Below are 25,121 nucleotides of genomic sequence, written 5' to 3'. Positions count from 1 at the left end.
GCTGTCTATAATACACGTCCTGAATTTTCCACTAGGATAAAAATGTATTTTATATTTTTTTTTTTATAAAGGACCTAATTAAGTGAATACAGATTTCCCCATTACTGAGATATGAGTTTTTCATGAAAACGTGCAGCAGAATATCTGTTTGTTCCTCTAGCTCCTCCCTAGAATGCCTGTGTTCTTCTAGCTCCTCCCTGGAATGTCTGTGTGTTCCTATAGCTCCTCCCTGGAATGTCTGTATCTGCCTCTAGCTCCTCCCTGGAATGTCTGTGTCTGCCTCTAGCTCCTCCCTAGTAAGTATGTGTGCTCCCCTAGCTTCTCCCTAGAATGTCTGTGTGTTCCTCTAGCTTCTCCCTAGAATGGCTGTGTGTTCCTCTAGCTCCTCCCTGGAATGTCTGTGTGTTCCTCTAGCTCCTCCCTAGAATGTCTGTGTTTGTTCCTCTAGCTCCTCCCTAGAATGTCTGTGTGTTCCTCTAGCTCCTCCCTAGAATGGCTTTGTGTTCCTCTAGCTCCTCCCTAGAATGGCTTTGTGTTCCTCTAGCTCCTCCCTAAAATGGCTGTGTGTTCCTCTAGCTCCTCCCTAGAATGTCTGTGTGTTCCTCTAGCTCCTCCCTAGAATGTCTGTGTCTGCCTCTAGCTCCTCCCTAGAATGTCTATGTGTTCCTCTAGCTTCTCCCTAGAATGTCTGTGTTCCTCTAGCTTCTCCCTAGAATGTCTGTGTTCCTCTAGCTCCTCCCTAGATTGTCTGTGTGTTCCTCTAGCTCCTCCCTAGAATGTCTATGTGTTCCTGTAGCTCCTCCCTACTATGTCTGTGTGCTCCCCTAGCTTCTCCCAAGAATGTCTGTGTTCCTCTAGCTCCTCCCTAGAATGTCTGTGTGTTCCTCTAGCTCCTCCCTAGAATGTCTGTGTGTTCATATAGCTCCTCCCTGGAATGTCTGTATCTGCCTCTAGCTCCTCCCTGGAATGTCTGTGTCTGCCTCTAGCTCCTCCCTAGAATGTTTGTGTGCTCCTCTAGCTTCTCCCTAGAATGTCTATGTGTTCTTCTAGCTTCTCCCTAGAATGTCTGTGTGTTCCTCTAGCTCCTCTCTAGAATGTCTGTGTGTTCCTCTAGCTCCTCCCTAGAATGTCTGTGTGTTCCTCTAGCTTCTCCATAAAATGTCTGTGTGTTCCTCTAGCTCCTCCCTAGAATGTCTGTGTGTTCCTCTAGCTCCTCCCTAGAATGTCTGTGTTCCTCTAGCTTCTCACTAGAATGTCTGTGTGTTCCTCTAGCTCCTCCCTAGAATGGCTGTGTGTTCCTCTAGCTCCTCCCTAAAATGGCTGTGTTCCTCTAGCTCCTCCCTAGAATGTCTGTGTGTTCCTCTAGCTCCTCCCTAGAATGTCTGTGTGTTCCTCTATCAGGGGTGGGGAACCTCGGCTCTCCAGCTGTTATAAAACTACAACTCCCAGCATGCCCTAGCAACTTGCAGCAGTTGAGGCATGCTGGGAATTGTAGTTCTCCCACAGCTGGAGGGCCAAGGTTCCTGACCCCTGCGTCTAGCTTCTCCCTAAAATGTCTGTGTGTTCCTCTAGCTCCTCCCTAGAATGTCTGTGTGTTCCTCTAGCTCCTCCCTAAAATGTCTGTGTCTGCCTCTAGCTTCTCCCTAGAAAGTCTGTGTGCTCCTCTAACTCCCCCCTAGAATGTCTGTGTCTGGCTCTAGCTCCTCCCTGGAATGTCTGTGTGTTCCTCTAGCTTCTCCCTATAATGTCTATCTGTTTCTCTAGCTCCTCCCTAGAATGTCTATGTGTTCCTCCAACTCCTCCCTTCTATGTCTGTGTGCTCCTGTAGTTCCTCCCTAGAATGTCTGTGTGTTCCACTAGCTCTTCCCTAGAATGTCTGTGTTCGTCTAGCTCCTCCCTAGAATGTCTGTGTGTTCCTCTAACTCCTCCCTGGAATGTCTGTGTGTTCGTCTAGCTCCTCCCTAGAATGTCTGTGTGTTCCTCTAGCTCCTCCCTAGAATGTTTGTGTGTTTCTCTAGCTCCTCCCTAGAATGTCTGTGTGTTCCTCTAGCTCCTCCCTAGAATGTCTGTGTGTTCCTCTAGCTCCTCCCTAGAATGTTTGTGTGTTCCTCTAGCTCCTCCCTGGAATGTCTGTGTGTTCCTCTAACTCCTCCCTGGAATGTCTGTGTGTTCGTCTAGCTCCTCCCTAGAATGTCTGTGTGTTCCTCTAGCTCCTCCCTAGAATGTCTGTGTGTTCCTCTAGCTCCTCCCTAGAATGTCTGTGTGTTCCTCTAGCTCCTCCCTAGAATGTTTGTGTGTTCCTCTAGCTCCTCCCTGGAATGTCTGTGTGTTCCTCTAACTCCTCCCTGGAATGTCTGTGTGTTCGTCTAGCTCCTCCCTAGAATGTCTGTGTGTTCCTCTAGCTCCTCCCTAGAATGTCTGTGTTCCTCTAGCTCCTCCCTAGAATGTTTGTGTGTTCCTCTAGCTCCTCCCTGGAATGTCTGTGTGTTCCTCTAACTCCTCCCTGGAATGTCTGTGTGTTCCTCTAGCTCCTCCCTAGAATGTTTGTGTGTTCCTCTAGCTCCTCCCTGGAATGTCTGTGTGTTCCTCTAGCTTCTCCCTAGAATGTCTGTGTGTTCCTCTAGCTCCTCCCTAGAATGTCTGTGTGTTCTTCTAGCTCAGCGGTTCCCAACCTGTGGTTCGTGACCCCGGCAGGGGTCGAACGACCAAAAGACAGGGGTCGCCTAAACCCATCGGAAAATGCATATTTCCGATGGCTTTAGCCGCTGAGAAGCCGCGCTACCGTCTGTAGCAGCGCTATTCAGCTGGAATGCACGCCGTTATGGACGTGCTTTCCAAACTGAATGCCTGCGCGCACGCGCAGACATGATTGCATCATCCGTCCAGGACCTAAGGGGCGGGGAAGCGGGGGAAACGCTCCACAGTCCATAACATCGCGCCTGCTCATCCATAGCAGCGCATTGCGTGTGCCCGGCGCTTGCTGACATCATCAGTAGGCGGACGCAGCAAGCACCGGAGGACAGAAGCCTAGGAGGCGGAGAGCCAAGAGAGCCTACGAGACAGCCTTCTGGTGTAAAAAAGGTTACTAATGTAAAAACAGTACACACACCATACACACAATACTGTGTAAGGTGCTTTTTTCAGTGCTCAATTTTCAGTGCTCCATCTTTTGGACTCCCATTGATGAAAATAAGGAGGCAAACCATTTTCAGCGCTAAATTTACTGCATAGGAAAATGTAGTGTGAACGGGCCCTACGGCTCCATTCACACTGAGGAATCTGCCAGCCAAATAGGTAGGCAGAATCCTCAGTCCTCACAGAGCAGAGTGCCCCGTTTATACCCATGCTATGCCATGGTGAAATGTTATTTATTTGGAATTGCTGTTATATTTAAACCCATGCTATGCCATGGTGAAATGTTATTTATTGGAATTAGTAATAAATATTTCTCAACATATAATTAAATATTGTTTTTGTGATTAATCACTATGTTTAAATTATGTTTGATTTGTAGCAATGAGAATACATAATGCATATCAGGTATTTACATTCCGAATCATAACTGTAGCAAAATTACAGTTATGAAGTAGCCACCAAAATTATTTTTTTGGTTTGGGGGTCACCGCAACATGAGGAACTGTATTGCGGGGTCACGGCATTAGAAAGGTTGAGAACCACTGCTCTAGCTCCTCCCTAGAATGTCTGTGTTCCTCTAGCTCCTCCCTAGAATGTCTGTTCCTCTAGCTCCTCCCTAGAATGTTTGTCTGCCTCTAGCTCCTCCCTAGAATGTCTGTGTCTGCCTCTAGCTCCTCCCTAGAATGTCTGTGTATTCCTGTAGCTCCACCCTAGAATGTCTGTCTGCCTCTAGCTCCTCCCTAGAATGTATGTGTGTGCCTCTAGCTCCTCTCTAGAATGTCTGTGTATTCCTGTAGCTCCTCCCTAGAATGTTTGTCTGCCTCTAGCTCCTCCCTAGAATGTCTGTGTGTGCCTCTAGCTCCTCCCTAGAATGTCTGTGTCTGCCTCTAGCTCCTCCCTAGAATGTCTGTGTATTCCTGTAGCTCCTCCCTAGAATGTCTGTGTGCTCCTCTAGCTCCTCCCTAGAATGTCTGTCTGCCTCTAGCTCCTCCCTAGAATGTCTGTGTCTGCCTCTAGCTCCTCCCTAGAATGTCTGTGTATTCCTCTAGCTTCTCCCTAGAATGTCTGTCTGCCTTTAGCTCCTCCCTAGAATGTCTGTGTGTTCCTCTAGCTCCTCCCTAAAATGTCTGTGTGTTCCTCTAGCTCCTCCCTAGAATGTCTGTCTGCCTCTAGCTCCTCCCTAGAATATCTGTGTGTTCCTCTAGCTTCTCCCTAGAATGTCTGTCTGCCTCTAGCTCCTCCCTAGAATGTCTGTGTGTTCCTCTAGCTCCTCCCTAGAATGTCTGTCTGCCTCTAGCTCCTCCCTAGAATGTCTGTGTCTGCCTCTAGCTTCTCCCTAGAATGTCTGTGTATTCCTCTAGCTCCTCCCTAGAATGTCTGTCTGCCTTTAGCTCCTCCCTAGAATGTCTGTGTGTTCCTCTAGCTCCTACCTAGAATGTCTGTGTGTTCCTCTAGCTCCTCCCTAGAATGTCTGTCTGCCTCTAGCTCCTCCCTAGAATATCTGTGTGTTCCTCTAGCTCCTCCCTAGAATGTCTGTCTGCCTCTAGCTCCTCCCTAGAATGTCTGTCTGCCTCTAGCTCCTCCCTAGAATGTCTGTGTCTGCCTCTAGCTCCTCCCTAGAATGTCTGTCTGCCTTTAGCTCCTCCCTAGAATGTCTGTGTGTTCCTCTAGCTCCTCCCTAGAATGTCTGTGTGTTCCTCTAGCTCCTCCCTAGAATGTCTGTCTGCCTCTAGCTCCTCCCTAGAATATCTGTGTGTTCCTCTAGCTCCTCCCTAGAATGTCTGTCTGCCTCTAGCTCCTCCCTAGAATGTCTGTCTGCCTCTAGCTCCTCTCTAGAATGTCTGTGTCTGCCTCTAGCTCCTCCCTCCTCCATAGAATTTTAGAAGCTCCAACTGTCATCTCTTATCTCAGTAATGTGAATATCTGTCCTCTCTGAATACAGATGTTACCCATAAATTTAGAGTGAATAATCAGTCCAGGAGGAGCAAGAAGCAGATTTCTCTGACAAGATTTATTGCAGAACTGCTTATTTTCATGTGAACTATTAATTTATTAAATAAAAAATAAAACGGCGGTCACAGAAGGTTTTAAACGATTGTAGCAATCTGTTTATTTATGTGCAAGCCTTATTGGTGTAAGTCTGTAAAAAAAAAACATTGACAATGTGGTGATGTATGTGGTATCTGTATGTTCTCTTTAGATGAATGGCAAAAAAGATGGGTTGAATCCAAGAATAAGTCGGACTATGGAAAATGGCAACTGACAGCTGGTAAATTCTTTGGCGATCCAGAGAAAGATAAAGGTACAGAAACTAATCTATGCTGTGTAATTCCTAAGTGTCAGTCGTTTAATTAAAAGCATGCGCTGCTGTCATATGACGGTGTTGTTCTTGGAAATCTACATGAACATTAGCAGCAATGAACAGACTCAGACTCTATATTTTGCACTGTAGCATGTAATGAGCCTGTGCAAAGCTCATTGTGAAGGAATGAGGAGCAGGTGAGCTGTGACGTTGCCTGTTGTGATTGGTGTATTCTGATTTATCAGCTGTGTACACCTGTCATTGAAATCCTGTCTCTACTGATAAGGAGACTGCTGAAAACTCTTCCTGAAAGGACAGGAAATATGAGTATTAAATAGCTCCAGTGCCCAGTATGAAAATTGCAAGATTAGTGATATGAAAAAAAAATTCCAACATAAAAAAATACATGTATTACAAAAGCCTGAATTAATCAATAGATCATTTTCTACGACACATTAACTTTAAACATTCCACATCCTAATTCTTGGTTCTGTTAATTTAGGTATACAGACTACCCAAGACTGGAAGTATTATGCGCTGTCTACGCGGTTTGAGCCAATTAGCAATGAGAATCAGACACTAGTGATACAATTTACTGTTAAACATGAGCAGGCGATTGACTGTGGAGGAGGCTATGTGAAGGTGTATCCTGCAGACATAGACCAAGAGCAGATCAATTCAGATTCCGTTTATTGCATCATGTTTGGTAAGTCATCTGCCAAAAATATCTGTAAGAAATGATAGTACAGAGGAAAAATGCAACTGTGATCAAACAGACACATTGCTAGGTCAGATCCTTCCGGCGACCACATGCCCATCTTCCTAGGGTAGACCACTAGTGTGGCCTGCTCCTTAGAATTGTCTACAAGGATACATTATAAGATAGACCCACATATGGATCAGCTATAGTGGAGCATTATACACAGTCTGGCATTCAAAGCATTTTTCTGAGAGCTTAAAAGGACTGTCCGTCCTTAGGTTACAAGTCTGCAGTCACTTTATGTGAATCCTCACATCCGGCACACTTCTGAGGATTTTCCGGTGATGGGAGCCGCCGGTCATGTGACCGCAAGTAAGTGATTTGCATACATCCAGCCAAATTCCGACTAGATGTATCCGGCCTCGCTCAATTCACTTGCATTGAGCAAGGCTGTGCGCGTCTAGTCGGCACGTGACATCATGTATGTAAATTACGTAATTGCATTCATGCACCTACCGCCGGCAGTGGAGAATCCTCACAGTGCACAGTGCACACGATGTGAGGATTCACAAGTCTGCAGTCACATAGAGACACTGGAGACTTGTAGCCTGAGGCTGGATAGCTCCTTTTACATTTACATAAGAACAAACCTAATACAGGCAGATTTGCCTTTAGGCCAGTTTTCTGGTGTACATTATAGTAAATCTATTACGCCATGGTAGACCATGCTCCCTTTATTAACCACTGCCCACTTTCTGGAGAAAGTGGCGGGCTGGTGCAAAAGGGCAAAAAGCCACAAAATTTGTTGCAAATACAGATGGTCTGTGGCCAGTCCTCAGTATGTGAGACCGCATCATAGAATGACTACTTAGTGCAACACTGGTTACCGTACTAGAGATGGGAGCCTAAGATGCAGTGCAGTGCATACATGTGAGCTGTCCGCAGCACAGACAGGCCATGCTACTATTTAGAGACAGAGGTCCCGAGTCATCAAGACGGATCTTGGTGATGGGAGGGTGGAGTGCGAGGCACCTGAATTATTGAGAATCGCACTCCGATTAATGAATTAAGGGAGGTGCAATGTGGCGTGCACCCCCATGTGTGCCTTGTTACAATTCTTACTCCAGTCAGGGAGTGGAGTAAGATTTCTGGAGTAAGGAATTTCACCTCATGCTAGTCATGTATTTGATGAGCTGAGGTCACCACATACCATCATAGCCCTGTCCTGCCCCAGTACCCAGGTGAAAATGGTGTTGAAGAAAATGTATTGACTTTTCGAAGCTTTTCACACCAGAATTTTCACCAAAAAAGCTTTGATGAATCAGGACCTATATCTTCTTTGCAAGTGACTAAGAAAAACGATTGTTGTACAAACTCCCCCACTAAAATCAGTTCTCTCTATAATGTGAGGACTTAGAAAAACAAATATAAGATATGCCTCAATAACGTGAGGGCTTCAGTGAATACTGTCCTGAGCACAAGGTGTTTTTTCAGGCATTTAAACATGATTTTTTTTTCCTGGAGCGTCCTGTGCAGCCTTTTGATTGGACAGTTCCTAGCGTAGAGAGGTTTCCTTCGGGATCCAATTCAAAGAAGTGACGTGCACTTTTTTTTATTTTCCACCAGCCGTTTTGCAAAACCTCTTCAGGAATAATAAACTTAAAAACTCCTCTTATGAACAGCAAATTTGCAGGTAAAAACACACATAGGTGTTATTAGTGCATTTATGCTGCGGAAATGCACTAAAATCGCATGTAATCCGCACATGATTGGCTTTGACCAAACTTTATTAATAGAAATAGCAGGAAGTATCAAGAAACAAAGCAGCAACATGACAAACAAAAAAGAGACATAAACCCCAGCTTCAAAAATGCATGTAAAAAGCCCACTAAAAAATGCAATGAAAAATACTCAATTTACCTAATAGGTGCAGAAAATCTGCATAATCAAAACCTCATTGTGGGAACATAGCCTTATGGTTCGGGTCAGAAGACTCATGGCATGCCAGAAAATCCATGTGTATTTATCTCCTCGTTCATTGTTCTTTTCTTATTAGATAGGGAATTTTCGATTTTGTCCAATATTGTTTTCACCATAATGATTACATATATTTTATAATTGCTAATTATGCTAACATTCATTGCATTAAAACAAAAAATAAAACACTAATACTTTTCCTTCTTTTAGGGCCTGATATATGCGGCACAATCCATGAAAAAGTTCATGTTATACTGAGTTATAAGGAGAAATATCATTTAATAACCAAGAATATAACAGCCAAGGTAATGTGTTATAGCACCAGTATTGGCCATACACATGAGATGTGCATTCTATCAGCTGAGCACAATCATTTTTACTGGACAGCCATCTAAAGCATATGGGGGTCATTTGATCTCCCCAGACAGCATGTGTCGGAGGGAAAGGTGGATTAGGAAGTTGGATTTCGACTGCCCCATCATTTTGTTTTCCGGAAAATAAACTGATGCCAGAGATGTCTGTCAGCCGCTTGCTCCTCTTTTCCATTCAGAACACATGCACGCTCGGGGTGTGCATGCATATAGCTGGTTTTGGATAGACAGCTAGTAGTGATGAGTGAATATGATCGGATAATTTGTTATTCGATCATGCTCGTGTGCTAACCGAGTGTCCTCGGCGTGCTCGAAAAATATGTTTGAGTCCCCGCAGCTGCATATCTCACGACTGTTCGACAACTGCAACACATGCAGGGATTACCTGTTTGTTAGGCATGTAGGTTGGCAGGTTGTGCAATACTGAATAGCTACATACTGTACTATTCTTATAGAAAAAAAAATCAAAAATCTTAAAGCATGCAGCTGATGATTTTGTTTTTATGTCTGAACAGCACGATGAGCTCACACATTTGTACACTCTGATTATCCGACCGAACAACTCATATGCAGTGAAGATTGATAATGAGGTGGTGGCCAACGGTACATTGGAGGATGACTGGGACTTCTTACTACCTCGGATAATCAAAGATGAAAATGCCACGAAGCCAGCCGACTGGGACGATAGAGTTAAAATTGAAGATCCTAATGAGCAACGGCCAGAAGTGAGTAACTAATTCAGTGCTATAACGTTAAAAAAAGGTTGTGTGAGATTAGAAAAATAGGAACCATGTCTTCCAAAAACAAAGCCACCACCGGTCTACAGCTTGGACAACCCCTTTAAAGGGAGTAGAGGAGTGAAGGGAGGAGGAACAGAGGAGATGTAACAGCGCCTATTGTGATTGGTGGATCCTGTGTTATCAGCTGTTTGTAGAGGAGTTAACTGTCATTATATAGAAAAAGGATATATGGCACTCCTGCTTGATCAACTCTGGTGCCTAAGTAGGGTTCCAACTTGTAACAATAAATCTGACATTCAGGATAGTTTGAACGTATAACAGATTTATTTGGCAATCCACAAATTAACGTTTCGGTCTGTTTAGACCTTCATCAGAACTGATTGCCATGTGGGAACTGTCAGAGAACAGCGCTGATAAGGGCGATCCGAATTGCTGTAGAAAGGCCATGTAAGGCCCCTTTCACACTTCAGTTGATGCCGCCGGATCCGTTTTTTTCTCATAGACTTGTATTAGCGACGGATTGCGATGGATGGCCTTACGTTTCATCCGTCGTTCGCCGGATCCCTCGAAAATTGTCTGTCCGGCGGCTGGAGACAACGGACAAAGTAAAGTTTTTGTGTCCGTTGAAAAAACGGACAGCGACGGATCCGTCGGATTCTGTTTTTTTAAACTGAGCATGCTCTGATTTTTTTAGGATCCAATAGCCAGAACAGCTAGTCGGATCCGGCGAAAAAAAACGTATCCGTCGCATCAGTTTTTCACAATCTGTGACGTGTGAGGATTGAAGAACTCCTAGGGTGGACCCACTGAACCGTGACAACGAACCTCCCACGGGCGAGCTGACCTGGTGAACCACCCCCTATACAGGAAGCGTTAGGGGCGGACCCAGGGGAGACTATCGCCACGGCAGCTGGTATGCAAGGATGGACAATGGGAGTCACAAATAGGAATCAGAAAGGACTGGCGGAGAAACTGGTACAGAGGAGACACAGGAACACGGACTAGACAGAAAACACGGGTAGGCAAGCAAGACCTAGATACGGGAACACAGGCAGGATCAAGGCACTGGCGGACAGGCAGGCACTAGGAGAGAACAAAGGAGAGGACCAGGGTTAGAACAAAGGAAAAAGCAGCAAGGGAACGCAGTGAACAAGGTTGGCAGGGAGGACCGCAGGGAGGCGTGGGGCCAGAATCACTTGTGGAACACAAATGACAATCAGGCAAAACCAGGAGGAAGAGGCTGCCTGATAAGCAGAGCGTGCCGCAGGACTTCCGGGTTGGGGTCCTCCAGGAGAATAGAGTGGACAGGAAGAGCGGCTAGAATTACACAGAGAGATGCGCATGCGCACGGCGCTGAACCCAGTCCATGTGCGCACCCGACGTAGAACAGGAGCCGGGCACAAGCACAGAAGAGCAGACGCCGGGCAACGAACACCAGCTGCGGGGGCGCGCCGGGACGCCGAGGATCGGTAAGTATGCCTGGGCTCGGGGAGCGGCAATGTGACAGTACCCCTCCCTTTACGCCCCCCTCGCCCAAGGCTGGAAAGAAATTTTGCCAAGATTCGGGGAGCCTGGATGTTCTCCAAAGGCTCCCAGGATCTCTCCTCAGGACCAAAGCCCTTCCAATCAACCAAAAACAAAGTCTTCCCTCTTAGCTTTTTCATGGCAAGAATGTCCTTAACTTCAAAAACATCATCCGCAGAATCAGGCTGAGGCGAATGAGCAGTCGTGGCATGAAACTGGTTGAGAATAACTGGCTTCAGGAGAGAAACGTTGAGCACAGAGGAGCAGACGCCGGGCAACGGACACCAGCTGCAGGGGAACGCCGGGACGCCAAGGATCGGTAAGTATGCCGGGGCTCGGGGAGCGGCGTCGTGACATAACGGATCCGTTTTTTTCAAAATTGGACGGATTGTGACTGATGGCAAAAAACTGATGTGTGAAAGGGGCCTTAACTGTCATAATAATCCTCTGTCTCTGCTGAAAACTCTTCCTGAAAGGACAGGAAGTTAGAGTCTCATGGACCAGACCTCAATCACAGGACTATAAATCTTTCACATTCTTTATCTATTAACTGTTCCAATATTTACCGCCACAACTGTTTATCCATCTGCCATAATAATAGTTCTGTTTCACTTGTCTCATCTATTGCATTATTTCTGTTCTTGTTGTGCCTACATATGAGACTCTTCAGATTTTGTGTTATTTTATGCCCGATGAACAGGCCTGAGTAGTCTCGAAAACTGCAATTTGTTACCATCTTTCATGGTATCAACCACTAAGGACTCTCAAATCTTAATATTTTTCTACCCACTGGCTAACATGCTACAAAGATATATATCTTTCCTGTACTCCTCAACATTGAAATTGAAAATCTAAGAAGGAAAAGTCATGGTATTCTGTAAATCACAGTGTCTATAGACACATTACTGATGTAAAAATGGAAACAAAATATTTGAAACATTTCAATTTATTCAGTGTCGAGTATGAGCGCTACATGCAGAAATCCCCAATCCTGTAATTTCCATAATTACATGACTTGTTGCAGTTTAAATGTTAAAGGGAACCTGTCAAACCCCCCCCCCCCCCCCCGGCGTTTGTAACTAAAAGAGCCACCTTGTGCTACACTAATGCTGCATTTTGACAAGGTGGCTCCTTTAGTTCTTGTTCCTGGCACTGCTGCAATAATCGTTTTTGAAATTTGTCCCTCATACCTCGAAATCGCCACGGGGGCAGGTCTTTCCCTCCTAATCCAGACGCCTCACAGCCGTCTCTCATGGCCTCTGCGCGCAGGGCGCCGCCTCCTCTTCCTTCATTAGCGTCCCCGGCGCCTGCGCTGTAAGTTTGAAGGGCAAAAAAACACAATGCGCAGGCGGCGGGGAACTAAAAGAGCCACCTTGTCAGAATGCAGCATTAGTGCAGCACAAGGTGGCTCTTTCAGTTACAAACGCCTGGGGGGGTGACAGGTTCCCTTTAAGGATTGTATACATGTTTTTGGACAGAATTTCCCTCTAATAAATGGGCATCTCAAATTTTATTTTACTGACTGCATTACTGAGGCCGAGGCAGCAATAAAATAACAAATAGCAAAAATTAATTTTGAATGTATGTAGTTGATTTATCGCCTTACATTTGTACAACATCGAGAAGAAAAAATAAATCAAACAAAGTAAAAATTCCTGTGCCTATTTTGTAGGACTGGGATGAGACAGAGTTTATTACAGATCCGGAATCAAAGCGGCCGCATGACTGGGACTCCAGCATGGATGGGGAGTGGGAACCTCCGATGATTCCAAATCCAAAATACAAGGTATGAATGTAATAAATTGAACTCCTAGCATGATGATAAATTAAAATGTATGAGTCTACGCAATCCTCTGTAAGGCTACGTTCACATTTGCGTTGTGCGCCGCAGCGTCGGCGCCGCAGCGCACAATGCAAACGAAAACGCGGCAAAACGCACGCTAAAATGCTGCGTTTTGCGCCGCATGCGTCGTTTTTGGTCGCAAGTTGGACGCAAAAAAAATGCAACTTGATGCGTTTCTTGCGTCCAACGCTTGCGGCCATGCGGCGCTAAACGCAGCACAACGCATGTCCATGCGCCCCCATGTTAAATATAGGGGCGCATGACGCATGCGGCGCCGCTGCGGCGCCCGACGCTGCGGCGCTGACCGCAAATGTGAACGTAGCCTAAGCTTCACACATCTGCAAATCTCTTTCCAGTCTGTATCTGAGCAGGTAACATGTTTCAGCTGATTAGCTCATAGAGTATTTTCTATACTGGATAAAATTGTATCTACCTTCTACCAGAGAGCAGACTTTGCAAAGGTGTACAGCTCCGATGCTGGCACCGTTCCACTAGCTCTCCCGGGGCTCCCATGACATAACCAATGTCATGCGATCCCTGAGGCCAATCAGCGGCAGCTTTACTCTCCCTGCCTTTGGACAAATCACAAACATCCGGAGGAAGAGAGAGCTCCCTATTCAGAATACTTTTACCTATATGCATAGTTTGTTGTAAAAAACCCAAACAATTTGTGCTTTATTAACCCTTCCCGGGTCCAGCGCTGTGTCTCCGGCGCTGTCCCATTCTCTGTTGTTTCACCATAGCAGTTCTTGCTGTCAACACCAGCAGAATTGCTGAGTTCAGTGATCAGTTGCTTTCATGCTGTCACCGCTGCAGCCGAACAACAATACTGGGGAAGCAGCAGAGACACAGAGCTGGGCTTGGGGAGGGTAAGCAAAGCGCAGTTTTGTTTTTACAACAAACTATGAAGCTAGGGAAATGTTTTCTGAAAGGGGACAACTTCTTTCATGACTTAAGTGCACATTGTTCCAGTTTACTTTTTTTTCCCCTGGTCTTAATATTTTCTCCCCAATGTGAATGAAAATTTGAGTTAATTACCCTAGATACCAGCGATTACATTAATGTCACCTTCTCTTTCCTACAACAGGGAATTTGGCAATCAAAGATAATAGATAATCCAAACTATCAAGGAGATTGGGTCCTGCCTGATATTGATAATCCAGATTATGTGCCAGATGACACGTTATATAGATATGACGAGCTTGGGGTTATTGGACTGGATCTCTGGCAGGTGAGTGGTCTACACTATACACTCACCGGCCACTTTATTAGGTACACCATGCTAGTAACGGGTTGGACCCCTTTTGCCTTCAGAACTGCCTCAATTCTTCGTGGCATAGATTCAACAAGGTGCTGGAAGAATTCCTCAGAGATTTTGGTCCATATTGACATGATGGCATCACACAGTTGCCGCAGATTTGTCGGCTGCACATCCCAAAGATGCTCCATACAAGGCAGGATGGATCCATGCTTTCATGTTGTTTACGCCAAATTCTGACCCTACCATCCGAATGTCGCAGCAGAAATCGAGACTCATCAGACCAAGCAACGTTTTTCCAATCTTCTACTGTCCAATTTCGATGAGCTTGTGCAAATTGTAGCCTGTTTCCTGTTCTTAGCTGAAAGGAGTGGTACCCGGTGTGGTCTTCTGCTGCTGTAGCCCATCTGCCTCAAAGTTCGACGCACTGTGCGTTCAGAGATGCTCTTAGGCCTACCTTGGTTGTAACGGGTGGCGATTTGAGTCACTGTTGCCTTTCTATCAGCTCGAACCAGTCTGCCCATTCTCCTCTGACCTCTGGCATCAACAAGGCATTTCCGCCCACAGAACTGCCGCTCACTGGATTTTTTTTCTTTTTCGGACCATTCTCTGTAAACCCTAGAGATGGTTGTGCGTGAAAATCCCAGTAGATCAGCAGTTTCTGAAATACTCAGACCAGCCCTTCTGGCACCAACAACCATGCCACGTTCAAAGGCACTCAAATCACCTTTCTTCCCCATACTGATGCTCGGTTTGAACTGCAGGAGATTGTCTTGACCATGTCTACATGCCTAAATGCACTGAGTTGCCGCCATGTGATTGGCTGATTAGAAATTAAGTGTTAACAAGAAGTTGGACAGGTGTACCTAATAAAGTGGCCAGTGAGTGTACATCGCTCATCATTTTTTGGCTGCATTATATTCACTGATAATCTGGCTATAACTTTTGGTAACTTAGATAACAAACTGTGGAATAGCAAGGCATCGACATTAAAGGGGTTAGCCCAAGCACGATATTAATCACCTGTACAAGGGGTAGGTGAGATAGCTGGGGGTCCCACTGGCCATAAGTGGGCTTGTTGGATGGAGGTATGGGCTGCCACAAGAGCAGTGATGACATATCTTAAGCGACCTGACGTGTCCCTCTTGTGGCCAAAGAACGTGAGCCGTCAACATAGACCAGCCCTAATGTTTAATCACTGGGAAGCTAAACATCTGACACTGCTGTAAGTGGTATCCATGTGTGATTCATCCACTTTAAGGCACCAGATTAATTAATGAGATAAAGATGAATTAATTAATGTGAAAGCCAAGGGCTGCATCTGGGAGCGATCACATTATTGTCTTGGTCATATATATTTTTAAAGTATTAAAGATAAGGCTTATTGGGTTATTTTTCTTCTTCCTTTTTAGGTGAAATCTGGAACAATTTTTGATAACTTTCTTATAACAAATGATGAAGAGTTAGCTGAGAAAATTGGAAATGAAACCTGGGGGGAAACCAGGGTAAGAAACTAATGGATGTAATTATTGAGCACAATATGTTATGACTAGAGATGAGCGAATATACTCGTTGCTCGGGTTTTCCAGAGCACGCTCCGGTGTCCTCCGACTATTTGTTAGTGTTCGGAGATTAAGTTTTCATCGCGGCAGCTGAATGATTTACAGCTATTAGCCAGCCTGAGTACATGTGGGGGTTGCCTGGTTGCTAGGGAATCCCCACATGTAATCAAGCAGGGTAGCAGCTGTAAATCATTCAGCTGAGGCGATGAAAACTTAATCTCCGAACACTAACAAATACTCGGAGGTCACCCGAGCGTGCTCTGGAAAACCCGAGCAACGAGTATATTCGCTCATCACTAGTTATGACCAATCAAATGTTAAATCATATTTTAGCAGTGTGCTAAGTGGTGACGTCATTGTGTGATCCATGGTGGTCCGAACACTAGGACCCTAAAAAAGCTCCAGAGCCAAAGTATGGTGGCCATCGAATGGTGAATATGCTGCTTCTCATTTGCTCTATATACTGTATATAGAGTTCATTCTCCAATTCACCAGCATTCTCCAATCAGGCAGTGAAGACATATCCAAGCGGTATAAAGTCATTTAATATAGTTATAAATCACACTATATCAGTCGGACGCCTCTCACACAGCCAAACCAGAGTACCCCGAAACACATTGCCTGCAAATTGAGATTCTGGTTTGGCTTTTATCCTAAGTCATGTGACAAGGCTCGTTAAAGGCTCAACATTGACTTGTAGGATTGCTACCTTCCAATAGGTGGCACTAGAGTTCTAGTTCTCTTCCTCTCTGAAGAGACAATTTGCATAATTAGCATATTTCCCAGAGAAGCATTGCGGCTTTACGTCTCCTCATCTCGGCATGCTTAGCATGTCTATCTCCACAAGGAGAAATGATACTTCTTGGATATCGGTCGGACGCCTCTCACACAGCCAAAAAAGATCTCCGCTTTGCACTGATGAGGGGCAGTACCCAGAAACACAGTGTCTGCAAATTGAGATTCTGGTTTGGCTCTTATCCTAAGTCATGTCACAAGGCTCGTTAAAGGGTCAACATTGACTTGTAGGATTGCTACCTTCCAATAGGTGGCACTAGAGTTCTAGTTCTCTTCCTCTCTGAAGAGACAACTTGCATAATTAAAAAAAAATACATTAACCAGACACAGGGGGTGATATAAAATAATTTGATTAAATTGTTTGTAAATTATTTATATACGGTAGTTTAAGTAGCTACATATAATACCATCTAAGTTACATCATACCATCAAAATCCATTTATCATGTATGTTTTATATGTTTAACTATTAAAATATTGATTTTAAAATAATACTGTTTAAAATGCTTGATCCCCATATGACTTTAGTGCCATAGGATCAGTGTGATTTACAGTGTTGTGGAGTGTTACCATCTCTTGTAGAGAGATGGCCTTTTGGTAGTATGTTTATCATTTAATAACGTTAGTAAAGTATGTTACTTTTGTCTTTATCTACATATTTTGCTTATGTATTGGGTAAAGAGAGTGATTTGTATCAACATGAGAGACTCGGGGTCCTTCGAGCCATTGGCACCCCAGATCTTGTGACTTTTGGGGCAGATACACTGAGCTTGTGATGTCGCTCCACAGAAAGAAGTCACAGGGTGTTAGATCTTTTGATTGTGTAGGTCAGGTCAGCACAACACTGGCAAATCGTTATTCCATTGCACCTGATTCAACGTTCTGGTAGAGTTTCATTGAAGTATTGATGAACTTCCAAAAGTATCGTGGGGGTGCAGCATCCTGCTGATAAAATACGTTTGACAGATCTCTTCTATCTGTCGCATAAACCATTTGTTTATCATGTCCAGGTAGGCGAGGCCAGAGTCAGTATCCTCGGCAAAAAAGAAGGGACTGTAGAAGCCCGGTCGTCTTCTGTTAGTTGTGATTAGCCGGATTGCTCAAGGGTTTGCTGGGAGGACCACAGGTCACTTCTCAAAATAAGTCTATGAGAGCCAGAAGATTTTCGACATTGACAGTGACTGTTAGATGTGACTTCGGGAGCTGTGGGAGCAAGATGGCAGAGCAGGACCGGAGTGGCGTCAGGAAGAGCAGGAGATGATGGCTAGGAAATATTTTACTGCAGGCAGGTTACAGACATTAATGATACCACTCTGACGGTGAAATAAATAAAAACTGCCAGAGTGGTGCTTTAATGTTTAATTAGAGGAAAAGGTAAGAATACAAAAGTTGATGACTAAAAAGACTAAAGTGTAGCAAAATAACATCAGTAATATAAAATTACTACCAGCAGGTGGTAGCAAAGTAATTTACTATAATGTTAAGAGGAACCTTTCATGAGACTATAAATCTGCAGATAATCTGCAGTTTAATAGCAATAGCATTATAGTTCTGTACTGCCGCCACACTTAAAGTGCAGTTACTGGGAGAAAATGAACTTATTCATGTCAGTAGCCATCAGCTTCCAGTCATAGAGGTGTGCCCAAAGCAGATGTAGTCATCGTTCACTCTGGCACTTTAACCCCGAAGCCTGTTTTCAACTTCCTGACCAGGCCATTTTTTTCAATTCTGACCACTGTCAGTTTATGAGGTCATAACTCTGAAACGCTTCAACGGATCCTGGTGATTCTGAGATTGTTTTCTTGTAACATATTGTACATGATGATAGTGGTAAAATTTCTTTGATATGACTTGCGTTTATTTGTGAAAAAAAAAACGGAAATTTGGCGAAAATTTTGAAAATTTTGCAATTTTTAAACTTTTAGTTTTTATGTCCTTAAAATAGAGAGTCATATCATACAAAATAGTTAATAAATAACATTACCACATGTCTGCTTTACGTTAGCACAATTTTGGAAACATAATTTTTTTTTTGTTACGAAGTTATAAGGGTTAAAAGTTGACCAGCGATTTCTCATTTTTACAACAAAATTTGCAAAACCATTTTTTTTAGGGACCACCTCACACTTGAAGTGACTTTGAGGGGCCTATATGACAAAAAATACCCAAAAGTGACACCATTCTAAAAACTGCACCACTCAAGGTGCTCAAAACCACATTCAAGAAGTTTATTAACCCTTCAGGTGCTTCACAGGAATTTTTGGAATGTTTAAAATAAATTGAACATTTAACTTTTTTTCAAATTTTTTTTACTTCAGATCCAATTTGTTTTATTTTACCAAGGGTAACAGGAAAAATTGGACCACAAAAGTCGTTGTACAATTTGTCCTGAGTACGCCGATACCCCACATATTGGGGTAAACCATTGATTGGGCACATGGCAGAGCTCGGAAGGGAAGGAGCGCCATTTGACTTTTCAATGCAAAATTTGCTGGAATTGAGATCGGACACCATGTCGCGGTTGGAGAGCCTCTGATATGCCTAAACAGTGGACACCCCCCACAAGTGACACCATTTTGGAAAGTAGACCCCCTAAGGAACTAATCTAGATGTGTGGTGGGCACTTTGAACCCCCAAGTGCTTCACAGAAGTTTATAATGTAGAGCCGTAAAAAAAATCATATTTTTTTCACAAAAATGATCTTTTCGCCCCAAATTTTTTATTTTCCCAAGGGTAACAGGAGAAATTGGACCCCAAAATTTGTTGTGCAATTTGTCCTGAGTACGCTGATACCCCATATGTAGGAGGGAACCACTGTTTGGGCACATGGCAGAGCTCGGAAGGGAAGGAACGCCGTTTGACTTTTCAATGCAAAATTGGCTGGAATTGAGATCAGACGCCATGTCGTGTTTGGAGAGCCCCTAATGTGCCTAAACAGTGGAAACCCCCCACAAGTGACACTATTTTGGAAAGTAGACCCCCTAAGGAACTAATCTAGATGTGCGGTGAGCACTTTGAACCCCCAATTGTTTCACTAAAGTTTAAAATGTAGAGCCATGAAAATTAAAAAATCATTTTTTTTCCATAAAATGATCTTTTAGCCCGCTATTTTTTATTTTCCCAAGGGTAACAGGAGAAATTGGACTGTAAAAGTTGTTGTCCAATTTGTCCTGAGTACGCTGATACCCCATATGTGGGGGGAGACCACTGTTTGGGTGCATGGCAGAGCTCGGAAGGAAAGGAGCGCTGTTTTGGAATGCAGACTTTGATGGAATGGTCTGCGGGCGTCACGTTGCGTTTGCAGAGCCCCTGATGTACCTAAACAGTAGAAACCCCCACAAGTGACCCCATATTGGAAACTAGACCCCCAAGGAACTTATCTAGTTGTGTTGTGAGAACTTTGAACCCCCAAGTGTTTCATTAAAGTTTATAACGCAGAGCTGTGAAAATAAAAAATATTTTTTTTTCCACGAAAATGATATTTTAGCCCCCAAATTTTTATTTTCACAAGGGTAACAGGAGAAATTGGACTTCAAAATTTGTTGTCCAATTTGTCCTGAGTACACTGATACCCCATATGTGGGGGGGAACCACTGTTTGGGCGCACGGCAGAGCTCGGAAGGGAAGGAGCACCATTTTACTTTTTCAACGCAGAATTGGCTGGAATTGAGATCGGATGCCATGTCGCGTTTGGAGAGCCCCTGATGTGCCTAAACAGTGGAAACCCCCCCAATTCTAACTCCAACCCTAACCCCAACACACCCCTAAGCCTAATTCCAACCATAACCCTAACCACACCCCTAACCCGAACACACCCCTAACCCTAATACCAACCCTAACCATAACCCTGACCACACCCCTAACCCCAACACACCCCTAACCCTAATACCAGCCCTAATCTCAACCCTAACCATAACCCTAACCACACCCCTAACCCTGACACACCCCTAACCCTAATCCCAACCCTAAACATAATCCAAACCCTAACTTTAGCCCCAACCCTAACCCTAACTTTAGCCCCAACCCTAACCCTAACTTTAGCCCCAACCCTAACCCTAACTTTAGCCCCAACCCTAACACTAACGTTAGCCCAACTCTAACCCTAATGGGAAAATGGAAATAAATACATTTTTTTAAATTTTATTTTCTCTAACTAAGGGAGTGATAAAGGGGGGTTTGATTTACTATTTATAGCGTGTTTTTATAGCGGGTTTTTATTTGGCAGCTGTCACACACTAAGAGACGCTTTTTATTGCAAAAAATAGTTTTTGCATCACCACATTTTGAGAGCTATAATGTATCCATATTTTGGCCCACAGAGTCATGTGAGGTCTTGTTTTTTGCGGGACGAGTTGACGTTTTTATTGGTACCATTTTCGGGCACATGACATTTTTTTATCGCTTTTTATTCCGATTTTTGGGAGGCAGAATGAACAAAAACCAGCAATTCCTGAATTTCTTTTAGGGGGGTGCGTTTATACCGTTCCGCGTTTGGTAAAATTGAAAAAGCAGCTTTATTCTTCGGGTCAGTATGATTACAGCGATACCTCATTTATATCATTTTTTTTATGTTTTGGCGCTTTTACACAATAAAAACTATTTTATATAAAAAATAATTGTTTTTGCATCGCTTTATTCTGAGAGCTATAACTTTTTTATTTTTCTGCTGATGATGCTGTATGGTGGCTTTTTTTTGCAGGACAAGATGACGTTTTCAGCGGTACCATGTTTATATCCGTCTTTTTGATCTCATTTTATTTCACTTTTTGTTCGGCAGTATGATGATAAAGCATTGTTTTTAGCCTCGTTTTTTTTTTTTGCGGTGTTCACTGAAGGGGTTAACTAGTGTGATAGTTTTATAGAGCGGGTCGTTACGGACGCCGCGATACCAAATATGTGTACTTTTATTGTTTTTTTTTAAATTTACATAAATAAATGGATTTATTGGAAAATAATTATTTATTTATGTTTTTCTTTATTTGGGGATTTTTTTTATACATTCTATATTTTTTTTTTTTTACTTTATAACATTGTCCCAGGGCGGGAGATCACTATGTTACATCAGATCGCTGATCTGACACTTTGCATAGCACTGTGTCAGATCAGCGATCTAACAGGCAGCGCAGGAGGCTTTCCGGCGCCTGTTCTGAGCAGGTGCCAGGAAGCCACCTCACTCCAGGACCCGGAAGGAGCCCCGCCGCCATTTTGGATCCGGGGACTCCTTCGAGAACACCGGAACAACGCGATCGCATCTCGTTGTTCCGGTGGGAGAGCGCAGGGAGCCCCCGTCCCTGCATGATGCCCCTCTATATCCCTGTCACTACTGACAGCGGCATCAGAGGGTTTGAATGCCCACGATCGGTGCTAGCGCCGATCGTGGGCATTGCTGCGGGGTGTCAGCTGTCACATACAGCTGACAACCGCATGCGATCGCCGCGGTGCTCACCGTGAGACCGCGCGATCGTGCAGCCGTACTAGTGCTGTGGTTTGTGGGAACTCAGTTCCCGCAGAGCAGTACTAGTACGGCACATGTCGGGAAGGGGTTATTTGACAGCTCGCTCTGCACTGTGATCTGTCAATCAAAATACAGGGGCATGCTTACAGCCTCTGCTCACTATTTACTGAACGATGACTGAGCTGGCGGCTCCTAGAAGAAGTAAAGTTCATTTTCTCCCAATAGCCGCTATTTCAGTAAGGTGGCCGGACAGCATTGTAATTCCATTAACCTGCAGATTGACCAAGGTTCTTTAATAATAATAATAATCCTTATTTATATAGCGCCAACATTCCGCAGCGCTTTACAGTTTAAGGCTAGGTGCACACGTTCAGGAATTCATGCAGAAAATTCCTGTGAAAATCCGGACATTTCTGCCAGATTTCCGCAAGAAATCCGCATGAGGTTTTTTTGCGCGGTTTTGACGCGGTTTTTGCGTAGTTTTTGCGCAGTTTTTTCCGGACATTTCCCAATGCATTTGACAGTGGGAAATCTGCGGAAAAAAAGTAAAATTAATGAACATGTTCATTATTTTTCCGCAATGCGTTTTTGGTGCGGAAAAACGCACATCATGTGCACAAAACTTGCGGATTCCATTATAAATGATGGGATGCTTAATGTATGCAGATTATTTGCGGTTTTATAGCGTTTTTATAGCGCAAAAACGCTAAAAAAACGCAAATAATCTGCAACATGTGCACATAGCCTAACAGTTTCAAACACCAGTCATAAGTAACAACATTAACAATAAAACAATTAAAGCAAAATAAGATGACCCTGCTCATGACAGCTTACAATCTACAATGAGGTGAGGGAGATACAAAGTACAGGTGTGTATTTACAATGATGGTCCAGCCATCTTCAGGGGGTGGGGGATAGATGGAAATAGTTTATGTGCTACACACACACACAAACATAAAATGATTTTGATTAGGGAACGTGATAGGCCGCTCTGAACAAATGTGTTTTGAGGGAGCGCCTAAAACTATGCAAATTGTGGATGGTCCTAATATCTTGGGGTAGAGCATTCCAGAGGATTGGCGCAGCGTGGGAGAAGTCTTGGAGTCGGGAGTGGGAGGTACGGATTAGTGCAGAGGTTAGTCGAAAGTTGTTTGCAGAGCGCAGTGGTCGGTTAGGCCGATAGACCGAAATGAGGGAGGAGATGTAAGGGGGTGCCGCACTGTGGAGAGCTTTGTGGGTGAGAACAAGTACTTTGAATTGGATTCTATAATGAATGGGCAGCCAGTGTAATGACTGGCGAAGAGCTGACTTATGTGAATACCGATTAGCCAGATAGACAACCCTGGCTGCTGCATTAAGGATAGACTGGAGAGGGGAAAGTCAAGTAATGGGGAAGGCCAATTAATAGAGCATTGCAGTAGTCCAGGCGGGAGTGGATCAAGGCGACAGTGAGGGTTTTTGTTATTTCCATGGTGAGAAAAGGGCGGATTGTAGAGATGTTCTTTAAGTGTAAGTGGCACGAGCGGGCAAGAGATTGTATATGGGATGTGAAGGAGAGATCAGTAATAGGTAATAGCATTTTGGAACATGACCTGTTCCCTTTTAAAGTACAAGTGTATACTGTATATCATACAGCAGAACAAAACAAATTACCCACCAAATGGAGACATAGTACAGTATAGCACAACAGCGATACCAGCGTTCCAACCCCTAAGGCTTCTTTCACATTTCCGTCTTCTGGGGGCCGTCACAATCCGTGGTTATGGCAAAAAAGCGGATCCTGCAAATGTGCTCTCAGGATCCGTTTTTTTTGCCATTGACTTGAACTAACAACGGATTGCGACGGATGCGTCGTGTTTTTGAGGTCCGTAGAGACTAAAAAACGTTCAATGCAACGTTTTTTTGTCCGTCGAAACCGCCAGTTCCGACCGCGCATGCGCGGCTGGAACTCCGCCCCCTCCTCCCCGGAACTCACAATGGGCAGCGGATGCGTCCGACTGTTTGTGACGGCCCCGTACTGACGGAAATGTGAAAGAAGCCTAACCTATAAGTCTGACTTTGTTTGGATTTTCTCCCATACTCCAAAGATGAGAAGAACATACAAACTCCATATAGATGTTGCCCTAACAGTACAACAACTGACCACAGCACGATGAATGACCAGCACGATGACTGACCACAGCACGGTGACTGACCACAGCACGATGACTGACCACAGCACGATGACTGACCACAGCACGATGACTGACCAGCACCATGACTGACCAGCACCATGACTGACCAGCAAGATGACTGATCACAGCACGGTGACTGACCACAGCACGATAACTGACCACAACACGATGACTGACCAGCACCATGACTGACCAGCACGATGACTGACCACAGCACGGTGACTGACTAGCATGATGACTGACCACAGCACCTGATGCTTTTTTGTGTTCTCTTCCTTGTTAGGAACCAGAGTCGAAAATTAAAACAATGCAGGACGAGGAAAGGGATGCAAAAGATGAAAAGAAGCAAAGATGGAAAAAGTTAGAGCAAGAATTTGCAAAACTCGATGAACTAGAGAAGCAAGAAAAAGAAAGACAATCAAAACTGCGAAAAAAATTGCGAAAACAATATGGATTAGAGCCACCGGCAGAACAGACACAGCTACCTCAGCCTCCGCCACCTAAAGATGAACTGTGAACAGAACTGTATCCCAGCCTTGGCCAACTTGTCTGACCACCTCAGGTGGCAAATATGGATCTCCTGATTAAATGATATAGGAGACTGTTCAGTTTGGACAGTCAGAAAATATTTGGGACATAAGTAGAGAAGGACATAGTTATATAGGTAGCACACTGCACAACATTTCTACACCTTCAGTTCTCCTGACCGCTGTAGGGCAGTTGCATCTTCCAAAGGTAAAAAATGGTGCAACTGTATGAGCATATACGGTGCATACACGAGTCGTATGAGAACTGCGCCATCATCACTTACATTTCCTTTATGTGGGTATATAATGATGATGGTGCAATGTACGACAGGTCTGGCTTATCATCCACTCCTCTCTCTAGCTGAAGTTATATATGAAGAGGATTCACACTGTGCAGTCAAACATCTTTTCACTACAATTTTCATGAAATTGGTACAATGCAATGTTTTCCTGAATTGTGCAAAATTCACGTAAAATTAATCCATTTTAATTTTATTATTTGAAGGCAAGTTAATAGAAGATCAATCTTATTGTTATTTCTTATTTTTATCTTCCAAAACATTTATATGTTATGGTAATTTTACCCAAGCCAATCCAGGTGATTTACTTCCCTGTCTAGACTGGACGCCGAACATGTAACGCGCACAGAACAATTGTTAACATGATCGTTCTGTCCCCATACAGCATCATGTTATCGGCAGCACATCAGTTTACACTGGATACAATGCAATGATATTTATGCTTGCAATAAAAGCATGA

General features: G+C 44.1%; 1 protein-coding gene across 2 annotated transcripts in view; it reads left to right on the top strand.

Moving 5' to 3' along the window:
* Window positions 1-25,121, top strand: part of LOC143787327 (calreticulin-like) — a 41,677-nt gene extending 16,556 nt beyond the window's left edge. For both annotated transcript variants that reach the window (XM_077275956.1, XM_077275955.1), the window contains 8 exons: window positions 5,336-5,437; window positions 5,940-6,143; window positions 8,325-8,419; window positions 9,001-9,210; window positions 12,422-12,535; window positions 13,680-13,823; window positions 15,263-15,355; window positions 24,119-25,121. In XM_077275956.1, the coding sequence (XP_077132071.1) occupies window positions 5,336-5,437; window positions 5,940-6,143; window positions 8,325-8,419; window positions 9,001-9,210; window positions 12,422-12,535; window positions 13,680-13,823; window positions 15,263-15,355; window positions 24,119-24,352 (1,196 nt within the window). In that variant the 3' untranslated portion in view covers window positions 24,353-25,121. The remainder of the gene's footprint in view (window positions 1-5,335; window positions 5,438-5,939; window positions 6,144-8,324; window positions 8,420-9,000; window positions 9,211-12,421; window positions 12,536-13,679; window positions 13,824-15,262; window positions 15,356-24,118) is intronic.

The sequence above is a fragment of the Ranitomeya variabilis genome, chromosome 8 (genome assembly GCF_051348905.1).
Source record: "Ranitomeya variabilis isolate aRanVar5 chromosome 8, aRanVar5.hap1, whole genome shotgun sequence".
NCBI classification, from domain to species: Eukaryota; Metazoa; Chordata; class Amphibia; order Anura; family Dendrobatidae; genus Ranitomeya; species Ranitomeya variabilis.
Note: the sequence above shows the minus strand (reverse complement) of the source record. Positions and strands in the feature narration are given on the sequence as shown.